The 13,795-nt window shown below is 43.4% G+C and overlaps 1 protein-coding gene across 1 annotated transcript in view; it reads left to right on the forward strand.

The window, feature by feature from the left end:
- Window positions 1-13,795, forward strand: part of LOC143389118 (inactive serine protease PAMR1-like) — a 74,442-nt gene that overhangs the window by 45,475 nt on the left and 15,172 nt on the right. Inside the window, exon 6 of the mRNA XM_077108403.1 lies at window positions 248-355. Within this exon, the coding sequence (XP_076964518.1) occupies window positions 248-355 (108 nt within the window). The remainder of the gene's footprint in view (window positions 1-247; window positions 356-13,795) is intronic.

The following is a 13,795-nucleotide window of genomic DNA, read 5'->3' on the forward strand; positions in this document are numbered from 1 at the left end:
TCCTGTTTATTTTTTGTTTTATGCCCCTCAGACTAGCGTCGCCTTCTGGGGGCCTCAGAAAGATCGAATAATATCAGCAACCTCTGACATGTAACGAGTACCTACGTGTTTTAGGCATTAGCAGGTCAGGGTAACATGAATTCCGTATAAGGAATAGAAAACCACCAAGACGTCAAGAAGCCTCCAGGCCTGGAGAGGAGGCACTTAGGGATGCACAGTGGCACTTAGGACGCCTTATGTCTTACAGCGTGCTCCTCGTCCCCTTGTTTCCATGACGGAATCTGCCTCCATGACAAAGCTGGATCTTATAAGTGTGCCTGCCTGGCAGGCTACACCGGGCAGCGCTGTGAAAACTGTGAGTATGCCTCCTGGGAGGAGCTGAGGAGCCTCGCGGGTGGGCCTGGGAGGGCTTTGGGGCTCTCGGGGTTGCTGTTTCTTGGTATCTAGGACTCTCTGTCCAAGATGGCGCAGGGTGTGGATACAACTGAGTGGCCTCAGAAGGGCAGGGCTGCTGGAGTACCAACGTTTGCCCCTTGACATTTCTAGCCCAAACCTATTGCAAATACCTCTCAAAAAAGACACAGCAGTCTCACATACTATTCAGACCTCAGGAACACCGAGGAAACAGTCAGCTGTAGAAAGCCACCGTTGTCAGCTCTCCTGTGGTTCAGGGTTTGAGCTCCCTGTCCATCCTAAGGTCTGGAGTTTCGAATTGTCCTCCAGGGCACCATTCATGGGTCCGATGTGGTGTGGGATAGTCTGAAACCCTACATGGAGCATGGTCAATATGTAAGGTGACCACAAGCTCCAGTTTTCTGGGGACAGTTTGTCTCAGTGTGTGCATTTTGTCTAAATATAATAAGATCCTCACTCACACTTAAAGCTTCCTGAATTGGGTGGCAAATAACATGGGTATCCTATAAGGATGAGATGAGGTTTGTTGAGGCACAAACTAATGTTTTCTGAAGGACTGCTGTGCATTGGGAGTGTGGAGAGGCAGGGAAATAGGACGCCTTGTCTTTCTCTGAAGCAGCTTCTCCCGAGTTGGTGAGACCCGTTTCAACCTCCTTTAGTAGTTCTTGGGCAGGCCTGGAAAGAAAGGGGGTGCAGGGGGTGGTTATATCCAGGACAGCTCTCCTTGTTATCAACCATTCAAGCCCTGGCCCAACCTTCTGCCTGAGCCAAATTCACCCCTTACCTTTCCCCTTCCCCTCCCTTCCTCTTTGTTCTAGGATAAAACCTAGGGTCTCCAGCATATTAAGGATGCAATTTACCACTGACCTATACTCCCAGCTTCTGAGTCATGTCATGACTGTAACATTGAACCACTCAAGTTCTCTAGTCTTATAGCTGTGAAACAATAACCCCCAGTCATCCAAACAGCAGAAACCAACTCAAGAAAATAATTCACTTCCAAAACAGGAAATCAGCATGTGATTTTCCTCCACTATTAGACCCAAGAAGAGAGAAGAGAGACTTGAATGTGCTGAGTGTGAACAAGTCTCTGACAGATCTAATCCTTATCCTTAGGAAGTGTCATGCCGACGGCTGCATGTGGTAGCACCATGAATGACCAGCCCCTCTGTGTGGTGCCAAGGACTGTGACATTTTAATCCAGTAACCAGAAATAATTGGTCGGGGTATCTGATAACTAAAACCGTGTATATGTCCTGTGTGCTAATAGAAGTTTGAGACCCAAAATTGGTGTCATGCACTGAAACCATCACCCTGGGATGAGAGGTGCAGAACAAGAAAAGTCAAAATTTGGGGAAGAGCTGAAGGAGTACAGTTTCTACCTTGGGCAGGGTTCCTCCAAGCAGATCCTGAGACGAGAATGAGTACAAGTGAGGTTTCAAGGTCAAGCTCCCTAGAGAAGCTCATAAGGGAGGGGACAAGGAATCAGGAAGGGAATGAAGCTAAGTGTGAGGTTTCAGGTGAAATCCCAGCCCCAGTGTTGAGTGGTAGTGAGACCTGGAATATAAAGGAAGTGCAGGCTAGGGTACTGGGCTGTCCTGTCCACACAACAGTGAGTCATTGGCTAAATTCCATGGGGAACTAGGGGACATGAACTGGGCCCACTGGCTTTCTGTGCAGGTGGATAATGTGGTTCTCATCCCTGTGGGCAGTTCTCTGAAAGTAGCAGGTGCAGACAATATTGCAGAATGGGGAGGGGTCCCTGACTATGCCACTGAGTTCTGCTAAAAGCATCCCTTGCTCTGGAGTGGCACGGCGGGTTTGAGTGGAACTCTGGGAGAGGCTTAGAAAATGATGCTCCATGGTTCCCACCTCATTTGAGGCTGCTGTGTTGTGTGCAGGCAAATCAAGGAACCAAGGCTTTCTCTTTACATCAAGAAATTGTATGTGGTGTGATTCTTCTCATGGCAGTGCTGGACCTTGACCCTTTAGATTCAAAGGGACATGGTGGCAGCTAGAGTAGCTTAAAGGGAATGCTTAATGAATTCAAGAAACTGACTGCACAATATGACGGCTTTGATAAACAGGTAAAATTACAAAGAAGTGAAACATCACCAAATAAGACCAGATGCCTTAAGAAGCTGTTTTAATTCTTGCCAAAGTTATGACTAAAATGTGCCTGGATAGGGTGTGAATCAAATATGGATTTCTCAGCATGATTATTCCACCAAGAAAAAATAAACATCATGAAAAATTAATGTAAAATAAGGCATTTTGTACTGATTTGTAACTTGATTCATACAGTATCTGAAATCACTTTAAAACACCAGCATAGATGGGCAAGAGAATTCTCCCCTGCCAGTTTATATATATATAGTTCAAAAACCATAATTCCTCAGCACAGCGCAGTTACAGCTGGGTGAAGATATTCACAGTGGAAATCTGATATGTCATTTGCTAGCATCCTTATGGGGGTCTGAATGTTTATTATTTTTTATAAGATGCAGGTTTATTTTTTTCCTGTTAGGAAGTTTGGCATGAGTTCTAATGCACTCCATGGGGGAAACACCACAAAAATTAGCTGTGGCAGTTTACCTTATAATTTTTGAACAGATCTTCATCATTTTTCTTTTCAGAGCAATCTGTCAGTTAGAAAAGCAGAAAAGAGAAAAAATATTAATTCTGTTTTCCTCATGAGGATATCAATGTACTGGAACAATCTCTCTAGAAGGAATTCTTTCAAAGTGAAGAAGAAACCCAAGCACTCTCAGATTCCCCCAAACTCTCAAATGCCCAAATTGGACTAGGCAATTATTTTTGAAAATTAGTTTTAAGAGCACCAAGCTCAGGATGCACATGATTTCTGTCTTTGATTTATGTGATATCAAATTTGATAAGAGGAAACCACTTCTAGATGCTGCACTCAAGTCTTTGTGGAAAATTAGATGCTCCTTTTTGCATATGAAAGATTTAAAGCAGAGGATGCAAGATGCCATTCCTCATCAGATCCAAAACCAGAAGTGAGAATTGCACATTTCCCATGTAATTCATCATGTCTCATGGTGGCTCTTGCAGCGTGGCTTGGTAGGACTCCAGGTGATTGAGTGGTGAGCTCTGGTGACCACTGTGTCCCATGATAAAGTCATTTCAAAGGTCTTTCCTTCCTGATATGGCTCATCAGTCTCTCTATTTTCAGGAAAGTCCTTGATATAAACTAACTTTATACATGTGCATGTCCTTAAGTAGGGTCCAATAGAAATAGGTTTTCTACTTCCTTGAAGAAGAAACCAAAGGTCAAATAATACAGAGGTGTGTGAAATAAAAATAGAATACTATTTTCCCTGACCAATCCTGGTTTCCAGGAAAACCACTGGTAGAAACTGTGAACTTCTTTCTATGTTGCTCCAACCTATGATTTCATATATCCTTATTTTAAGCCAGTGGTTCTGAGCCAGGGGTGATTTTGCCCTTCATCTCCACCCCTGGGTGGCACTTGGCAATGCCTTAATCAATGCTGGTGGTTATAATTGTGGGGGTAAAGGAGACAATGCTGGCCTCTAAAAGGTGGAGGCCAGTATGCTGCTAAACATCCTACACGAACCAAGACAGCCCAACCACAGTTAGCCCCACCACAGTTAACCAGAGCCAGTGGTGCCAAGGTCAAGAGACCATTTTAAAAAAGTGCATTCAAGAATACATACAATCATTCAACTCATTTTCAATACCCATGTCATGGATATTTTTTCCAGATGGGTCCATGAAACGATTCCTGAGTATTCATTGTATGCATGAATGCGCTATCAAATATTCATCAGATTCTTATGATGGATTGATGGATTTGAAATTGTTTAAAATTTTTTTGCTATTATGATGAGAACTGCAATGGATATCTCTACATGTGAACAAAAAATTTTTGTAAGATAAATTTCTAGATGTTGAACTGTTGGTTCAAAAGGTACATGTATTTATTTATTTGTTCTTTTTAGATATACTTGATAATAGAATGTATTTGACATTATACATACATGAAGTACAATTTTCCATTCTTGTGGTTGTACATAATATGGAGTTACACTGGTCATGTGTTCGAATATGAACATAGGAAAATTATGTCTGATTCATTCTACTTTCATTCCAATTCTCATTTCCTCTTCCTTCCTCCATTCCCCTTTGTCTAATCCTATAAACTTCTATTCTCTCTTCCCACCCTGTTTTATTGTGTGTTAGCATCTGCATATCAGAGTGAACATTTTGGCTTTTGGTTTTGGGGATTGGCTTATTTTACTTAGCATGATAGTTTTCAATTCATTTACCGCAAATGTCATAATTAAATTCTTCTTTATGGTTGAATAATATTTCATTGTGTACATAAACCACACTTTCTTTATCCATTTATCTGGTGAAGGGCACATAGGTTGGTTCCATAGCTTGGCTATTGTGAATTGAGCTGCTATAAACATTGATGTGGCTGCACCATTATAGTAAGCTTCCTTTAAGTCCTTTAGGTATATGCTGAGGAGTGGTATAACTGGGTCGAATGGTGGTTCCATTCTAGGTTTCTGAGAATCTCCATACTGCTTTCCAGAGTGGTTTTACCAATTTGCAGTCCCATCAGCAATGTATGAGTGGGGGTACATGTATTTAAAGATTTGAGAATGATTGCCAAGAAGGTCATGAAAAGGTTTTACCAATCTACGAGATGAGCCATTCATTATAAGCACCAGACCTAGAAATAAGAATTGGGATCTGCATTTCAGAAACAAAGGTCTACTCTTGTCAAAATGGAAATGGGTGTGTTTTTCAGGGGGTTCCACTGGTCTGAGGATAGAGAGTTCTTGTTCAGACTTTGGGAAGTGGTGGATTAAAGGAGAAACAATCAGCAAGGTTTGGCCTCCTCCCAGTGGTCAAGAGGGTGTGAAAGGCCTGGGACACTCATCAAGGGCTATTACACCCCCACCCCCCAACCTCAGCTTTCCTAAAATGTTTTCCAAGGAGGTAAAACTTTCCTCTGCTCTTGAGTGACCTCCTCAGAACCCTGACAAGGGGAGTGGCCCTTCCTCAGCCTTGAGGCCAGACTTACCCCCTGCCAACACCCTCAGTGACCTTCAGCCTCCCTGGGCCACCATGTAAGAAACTGAGACCCCTTCTTTCCTCTGAAGTTTCCTGTTTCTTTGTATGGAACACAACAACAAAATAAGTCCTCAAGAAAATGGTCAGAGTCTTGTTTTGAAAAAGTGGAGAGCAAGGGATTCATCGCCTGCTCCAGTTTCCATGTTGTCTTTGTTCCTCTGGCCCAGTTGACGAGGCCGGGCTTTCCCCTGTGCATCCTAATGAAGGACAATGAAACTGGCTAAATCTTGGGGGCACAATGCTCACACTGCAGGCTCTGATGCGCCTTTGAACAAAACAAACCAGGCTCCACCAATTAAGGGAAAATGGTGAATCTGGATTCATTTGGGTTTAGAGACCCAGAAGGTTTCCCACTGGCCTGTCCCAAGGACTGAGAAGAAAGGAGCCCAGGATGAGAGGCATACTGTCTCCTTGTGCTTCAAAGAGGTGCCCTGCATTTCTCATTGGAATAAGTGTTTGGGAACTTTGAGATTTTCATGGAAACATTAATGCTGATGCAAGTGAGATTGTTTGGAGACCCCTAGTGGGTAGCAATCATCTCTTCCCCAACTGACAGGTAAATAAGGTGCTGTGTGCTCACTGGATTAATGCAGACAATTCTGACATTTTTCCAATAAGGTATTGAAAAACTGCCTTTGTCTCAGGTCCAAAGACCTCTCTTAGCCTCAGTATCTGGAAGACAGGTGCATCTCTGACTTCTGCTAGATGGTGCTTGGAATGTGTAGTCAGAAAGATCTTGGATTGACACTGAATCTGAAATTGACCAGCCAGATGGTCTTAAACAAGTCATTTAACTTCCATGAGCCTCAATTTTCCCATTTACAAAGTTTAGCAAAATAATACCAAATACCTCTTAGGGTGTTTGTGGGACCCACAAAAGGCAGAGTTGAGGAATAAGAGCTGTGAATCTTATGACTGCTTCTGGCCCTGTCTTAAAGTTGTTTGAAATTCTGGCAGAAAGCAGAGGATTCTCCAGATAAGGCATTATGGCAACAAAACTAGTTTCTACAAGGCGATGATTATGAAAAAGTGGAGAGCAAGGGATTCATCACCTGATCCAGTGGTTTAAGAAAATTCCCTAAAGACTTTCTGAGTTTCCTCTTGAGTTGACCTTCACGAGTCGTTGCTGGACCCTTAATATTGCTACCACTGCATCAGCCCACAGGCAAGAAAGACCTGGTTTTAAAAGGACAAGTAGATGTTGCTGGTGTTATTCTCATAAGAAATCCTGGGTCCCAGGGGAAAATATGTCCATTGAGTGGGGAGCCTTTGCCACCAGGATAGCCTGGAGAGGGGATTTTCAGACATGATAAATGCAAGAATGTCATGAAGGAACTGGATTTGGATACTCCGAGGAAGGTCACCCAAAGCATTGTGTTATCTGACCAGCCTCTGTTCTCTCATGGGGTTTTGATAGTCATCATTTAACACACAGTGGGATGTGTGCCTGTCCCTGTGGTTATTTTGGAGACCTGGGCTTTAGAGCATCAGTTTTGTTAGAGGGATGGGGAAGAAAAAGGAAATGAATAACCTGGCATAAGAGGGTATAAGAGTTATGAGTGTAATTCTATGAAGAATGGTCTCAGGGATCCATAGTTATTATTCACAAGCACTTAATGATCCAGAGCCTTGAGACTGGAGGAGCCCCAGGAAGACTATTAGCTGATAGACTGCTGACTTCGTACACAGTACCTGGGGCTCCCACCCACTCATTCTTCCTAACAAGGCAATGAACCTCTGAACTCCTTTTGGTATATTCAGAGGGACACCATCCATTTGGATTTAGATCCAAAACATAAGAACTATTACTGAACACAGTAGAAGCTGCCCTTTAACAATTGTCAAGGTGTGTGTGTGTGTGTGTGTGTGTGTGTGTGTGTGTGTGTGTAGCTCAGAGGGAAAGTTTTCTTTTTTTGGATCAATGCTTGTTCCTAATTCTACATAGACCAAGTGACATCTAAGTTATGAACTCTGCTGGGCTGCAGAGACTCTGTGACCTCTTAACCAAAGCATTGCTGTTGCATGCAGGGTAAGGTGCTTGGGGTTGTCTTGTCAAGGGTGCATTTGGCTAGTCAGTGAGTATTTTAGCATAGCAGCATTTCTCCCAAATAACAAGAAGGCAGGAGAGGCCATGTAAACTGTTCTCTAGCCTGCATGCCTCTCAGAGCATGGGAGGGAGCCCCCTGGAGCATGGAGGGGCCAGAGCCTCCATAATTCTACTCAGTTTTGTGTTCATCTGCTGCTCCTGGTCAAGGCCTTCTTGGCTTTGCTTTAGCAGATGAGGTCACTGAGGCACGGCTTAATGGAGGAGGCCGATTTTATTTGGGTCCCAGGTTAAGAGGTAATCCATTAGAGCTGGGAGGGGCTGTGTGCCCACCTCGGGCTGGGAAGAGGGCACAAGTTATAGATGAAGGATGAGAGCATTGCAGAATTAACTTCTGATGGAAACAAACATCCTGCTTTAGTTGTTTTTTGCCACTGTGACTGTAAGACCCAGCCAGCTCAATTGTAGAAGAGAAGAAGTTTATTTGGGGGCTCACAATTTCAGAAGTCTCGGTCCATAGACAGCCAGCTCCATTTCTACAGGCTTGAGGTAAGGCAGAATAACATGGTGGAAGAGTGTGGTGGAAGGAAGCAGCTCACATGATGACCAGAAAGGCGGCGGTGTGGCAGGGGGAAAGAGAGATCACCATTTGCCAATACAAATATATACCCCAAAGCCAAGTCCAAAATACCCCACCTCCTCCAGCCACACCCCACCTGCCTTCAGTCACCGCCCAGTTAATCCCATCAGGTAATTAATTCATGGATTGGGTTATGACTCTCACAACCCAATCATCTATCCTTTGAACCTTCTTTAATTTCTCTCACACTTGAGCTTTTGAGGGACACCTCACATCCAAACCATAACACATTCCAGTCATCACTGGCCCTGAGATGAACCCCAGCCCTTTGACAGAGGCTAGGGATCCCTCAGTTTTCCTTAAAGGCTCCTGCCTCATGGATTCTTCACTACTTCTCTCTCTCTTGCTCTAGAAGGTGAAAGCTTCCTCTTCTTTAAGAACAGGATGTTCTTGCTGGTATCCATGTACAAAGAACAGCAATAGTCATTATTCTCTCCATTCCTAATATAGACCAGGCTCTGTGCTTCATGGGACATTGCCTGCTCAGTTTGTCAACTTCCTGCATGGTAGGTACTTCTGTCATCTCCACTGTACAGATGCATCCAGCCAAACACTTCTGAGTGTCCATGAAGAGTACCAGGCCCTGGGGAAACATGGCAGAGCTGCATGGCCTATATTTTCTCTGCCTTTGGGCAAAGCCATAAAACTAGCCTAATCTTAGCCCATTTGTAGTAGAGGAAAGGGTCACATGTTGCATAGTTTCTGGCTACAACTTCCTGAAGTGAAGGCCTTTGGTGGTGGCAACAGGGGTGGTGAGGATTACTGAGTGCATCTTGTAAGCCAGACATTCAGAAGAATCTCCTCAAAGGACTTGGATGTGCCCAGCAGCCAAGGAACCTCAAATTGAAACAGACAGAGTTGTGTAGCTCAGGCCATTTTTTTTTAGTTGTAGATGGACCCAATGCTTTTATTTGTTTATTTTTATGTGGTGATGAAGATTGAACCCAGTGCCTCACGCGTGCCAGGCAAGCGCCCTACCACTGAGCCACAACCATTTCCATAGCGAACATTTCTTATATTTTAAAACATTAACTATGATTACCACAGAGGGACATTTCTTCCGGTAGTTTAGAGTTGCCCTCTATCCTGGAGCTGACTCAGAAACCTTCTGAGATTTGAAGAAACCCCAGTATCACTATTATTACCAAGCAGATGTAGTAGGTGGAGAACCACTAGGTTTCTAACACTCAGGTATGTTACCTATCCTACCCATTCACTCTGTCAAACAGGGATGTGCCAGGTTGACTGGGACCAAGGAATAAAATGACTAGAGATTTCTGAAAAGTTGTCAAAGTTGACCTATCTCTTAGGCACAGGCAGTGTTAGCTATCCAATTAAATAGGCCATCCAAACACCGGAAAAGTAGTGGTCGAAAGACACAGTGTACCAGAGGCCCAAGACAATCCTGATTAAGATCAAATAGCTAATTGTAAGCCTCAGCCTCCAAATTGCTGCCAGATGAATAAATAGCAGTGTGTGCAATCCAAGCATAATTTCACATGGGTAGTGTCTCATTCACACCCGCAAAAGGCTGGAAAGCATCAAAGAGGCAGGACGACATTGGCTGGAAAGGGATGAAAAGAGATTTCAGTGCAGACGACATCATCAGTGGGTGTCATTATTCCTCGTTGGTGAAGACCTTCTTGTGAGTAAAAAGTATTTGGTTTTGTCTAGATACAATTTGAACTCAAATATAATTTGAACAGGAAAAAGTGAGGAAGAGTTAAAAGGCCATCTGAAGGTTGTCTCTGAGCACTGGCCTCATGTTCAAACAGGTTTCCAGAAAGGACAAAGCCCCAATGAGAAAGTTAATGCCTTTTCCAAACAGAACCAAAATTCTGTCACAAGTGGTTCCCTTGATTTGGGTGATGAGTGAGAATGAGTGGATCCCAAGAGTATGCTAAGAATAGAGACGAATGTCCCTCTGTCCCCAGCCCCTGCCACCAGCTCCATCGCGGGGTGATGGGCTCTGTTGACTTTGGCCCTGTTTCCCTAGCTAATTCTCAGATAATCTTACAGCTCCGAAACTCAGCTCTTTCTAAAAAAGCAGAATAGATCCTGACTTACTTTTTCCGCTCAGCTGGTTATCAGGCTGACATAAATATTTCATCAACATACAATTTGCCCACAGAAATGTATGCTTTTTACTCACAGTTTTGTAAATCGCTGCTAAACCATTTCCAAAGTCCAAGAGGACATAAGCAATCATAACTAGGTTAAAATTATTTAGAAGCAGAAATAGGACAATTCCAAAGAGAAGACCAGCAGATGGAATAGAGATTGAAAGAAAGCAAACACAGGCCCCTTTAGAGCTGCAAAGATTGTTAATTTTATTCTGACCTCTCCCTTGCTCTCCTGTGTCTAAGGGTGAGTATTGGGGAAACGCTGAACATTTCTTTTTTGTAAGTTACAGAAATATTAATATGCTTTGTTACTAGATATTTCTAAAAACGAGATCATTCCCCTTCTCATACCAAAAAAAAAAAAAAGTGACTGGTCTTGTTTATGCTCGCACTATTCCAGTGGGTGCCAGCTCAACCGGCTCCTGCCCTCACGTTCCTTCAACCCTGCCTGAGACCTTCTCCAGCAGGGAAGATCCTCTGGCCTATGGGCATCCTGGAGGCATGTAGAGTTAGTACTTATCCCATCATCCTTCAACAAAGGATTGATGGTGCTTCATAGGTGAGAACTGGTGTCTTGCTCCTTGAGTGGGATAACAATGAGGCATGTCCCATTGTTTCCCAGAGTTGCTAAATGGCACTGATTCTCAGTTGCCCCCCAGTGATAACTTGCTTGATAACTTAAGAAATTCACGGTCTTTATTTTCCCTAGTCCAATGTTGGCCCTTCCTGGGATTGCCACCAAGATAAACTGCTTGTACTCAAAACCTAGTCTCACATGCTACTGCTGGGGGAACTTAACCTCAGACACCTCTCTGAAAGTGTATTTCTTGAAGAGTTAACTTAGTAGAGCCTCGAGAGCTCTGTTAGCCCTGGTTCTCCAGAGAAGTAGAACCAATAGGAGATTCATCTATGTATAGGCTCACCTGATTATGGAGGCTGAGAACCCCAATAACTGAGACACAGGAGAGCTAGTAATTTGAAGGCTCTAATGTAGAGAGTCAGTGGTGTAGTTTCCAGTTCAGGCATGAAGGCCTGGGAATCAGGAGTCCTGAGGACAGAGTGTGGTTATCCTGCTCAGCCAGCCAAGCAGAGAGAGAACACAATGTTCCCTTCCTCCATCTCATTCCTTTGTTCTATTCAGGCCCTCAGTGGATTGCATGCTGCCTACCCACATTGGAGAGGGTAAGCCCTGTACTCATTATACCAATTCAAACACTGGTCTCTTCTGGAAACATCTTGGGAGACACGTCCAGATATAATGCTTAGGCAGGTGATGGGGAGCCCAGGATCTAGTCATGTTCTCCCAGAAGATCAGTGATCACATTCAGCTAAATCACTATTTGGTGGCTTCTCTAAAGTTCTAGATAAATCTTTGATCAATGATGAATAACATAAATTTTAAGGGTTAGCCTTATCTGAAGGTTTCTCAAAATATGAATCATTTGCATTTCTGATTAAAAAAAACAGTGTTAGACTCAGGAATTTATTTATAATCTGTATACACCCCAGACACACACACACACACACACACACACACACACACACACACACACACATACCTCTTCTCTAGGGTCAGGGAGTGAGTGGAGATACCAGGGATGTTTGGAGAGAAGCCAATAATAAAGATTTGTTTGAATGCTCATTTAGCCCTTTTAGACAGCAATTGGAGCATGGCTGCTTCCATCACGAAGAAGCATCTCTCTTCTAATTGTCTCATCTTTGGCTTTATGCCCTGATGTACTAGCCACACTGCCATAGCTTCACCATGTGCCCTGGTTGAGGGGTGATCTCTGTCTAGTGACTTGGGGAGAACACAAATGTGATAAAAACTGGGAACTCCAATTCCAACAAGGCCCCCATGGTTAATCTCAGCAGAAGCGTCTAGATTAGAACCTGGTTCCACTTCACCCGGCTTCCTATCTATAGATAAGTGGTTTTCTGTCACACCACACAGCAGGCTCAGACAGTTCAATCAATCACACCCAGGGACATCTTCATTGCGACTAAGGCCACAGTCAAATTTCACGCTTGACTAGTATTTGCTGAGACCCCCCCTTACCCTATTTTAATTTATTTAAGGACCCTGTGATCACCTTTATTTTATTCCTTGGTTAGAGTCCTATCTTCTGATGTACTTTTAGAAGCACAGGTAAGAAAGGCACTAGTAAGGATAAATTAATGCTAATGAAAAACATTATGTACATTCCCCACCCCCACCCTGTGGTTTCTCTCTTTTTTGTGTGTGTGTCAGAGTGAGTTGAGTCAGCCTGAGGAAATAAAACTGGATTTCTTATAATAACATTCCTTAAAATTCTAATTAAACCATGAGTAATTTATTTGATTAAGATTTGTTTTTTTGGACCAGGGATTGAACCCAGGGTGCTCAACCACTGAGCCACATCCCCAGCCTGTTTTATCTTTTTATTTTAAGACAAGGTCTCACTAAGTTGCTTAGGGCCTCACTAAGTTGCTGAAGCTGACTTTGAATTTGTGATCCTCCTGCCTCAGCCTCCTGAGCTGCTGGGATTACAGGTGTGCACCACCGTACCTGGCTGATTGAGAAAGATTGTCTGGTAAGATTCTGATCTGAGGAATAAGTTGCTAGAAGGAAAGTATCCAACCATTTTTGTCTATAACTGCCTAAGGAGGCCAAGGAAAGCCTTGAGATATCTAAAGTACATTAGTGTAATCATCCTGGACTGATGTCACTTGTATTTCTGGGTTTAAATGAAAAAGTCCTATGTTCAAGATAAAGAAAAACCTCTTCCCATGTCCTGTTCTGCCGGGAATAGAGGAGGTACTCATTAAACAGTTCATGTGAAGGCAAAGGGATCAGTCAAAAAATAGGCAGCAGCACCTCCCCAGTCCTTCTCTGAAAGGTGGACCTGTTGGCTTCCAAAAGGCAAAGCAGCAACAGGATTCTTTAGTTCCTAAGAGGTTATAAACAGCTCCTGTCTCCAAATATGATCTTACAGCTTGCAGACCTAAGTAAAAGGAGAAAACAAATATGCCTTGTGGGTGGGGGGCTAGTGTATCATATTAAGATTTTAGATTCATTTAGGAAAATGTATCACTTTTATGGACGGGAATATACTGGTGAACAGAGACATCATGGAAAAAGAGATCTAATGTCTTTCCACAGCCAGAAGGTGGGTCCACTCCCTGGGTTAGGGATGAAAAATGTGGACTTCCTTTTGTCACATTCAATATTACTTTTCTGACTAGAGGGTGCAGAAAAGCTAAATTATTAGTGTGCCCTGAAGAACCACTTTTCCTGAAGACATCTGCATGTTGATCTGACAGGCCTTCTGAGTTCTCCATCGCCATGTCCCCTGCCCACTGACCTCTGGACCTAGTCTTCTCACTTGGTGCCTTTGTAACAGGTATTGCCTCTCACTGTTCCATTCAGGGGAGAAAAAGATAACATTTTATTTGCTTTAAATA

Source organism: Callospermophilus lateralis, unplaced genomic scaffold (genome assembly GCF_048772815.1).
Source record: "Callospermophilus lateralis isolate mCalLat2 unplaced genomic scaffold, mCalLat2.hap1 Scaffold_66, whole genome shotgun sequence".
Classification (NCBI taxonomy): Eukaryota; Metazoa; Chordata; class Mammalia; order Rodentia; family Sciuridae; genus Callospermophilus; species Callospermophilus lateralis.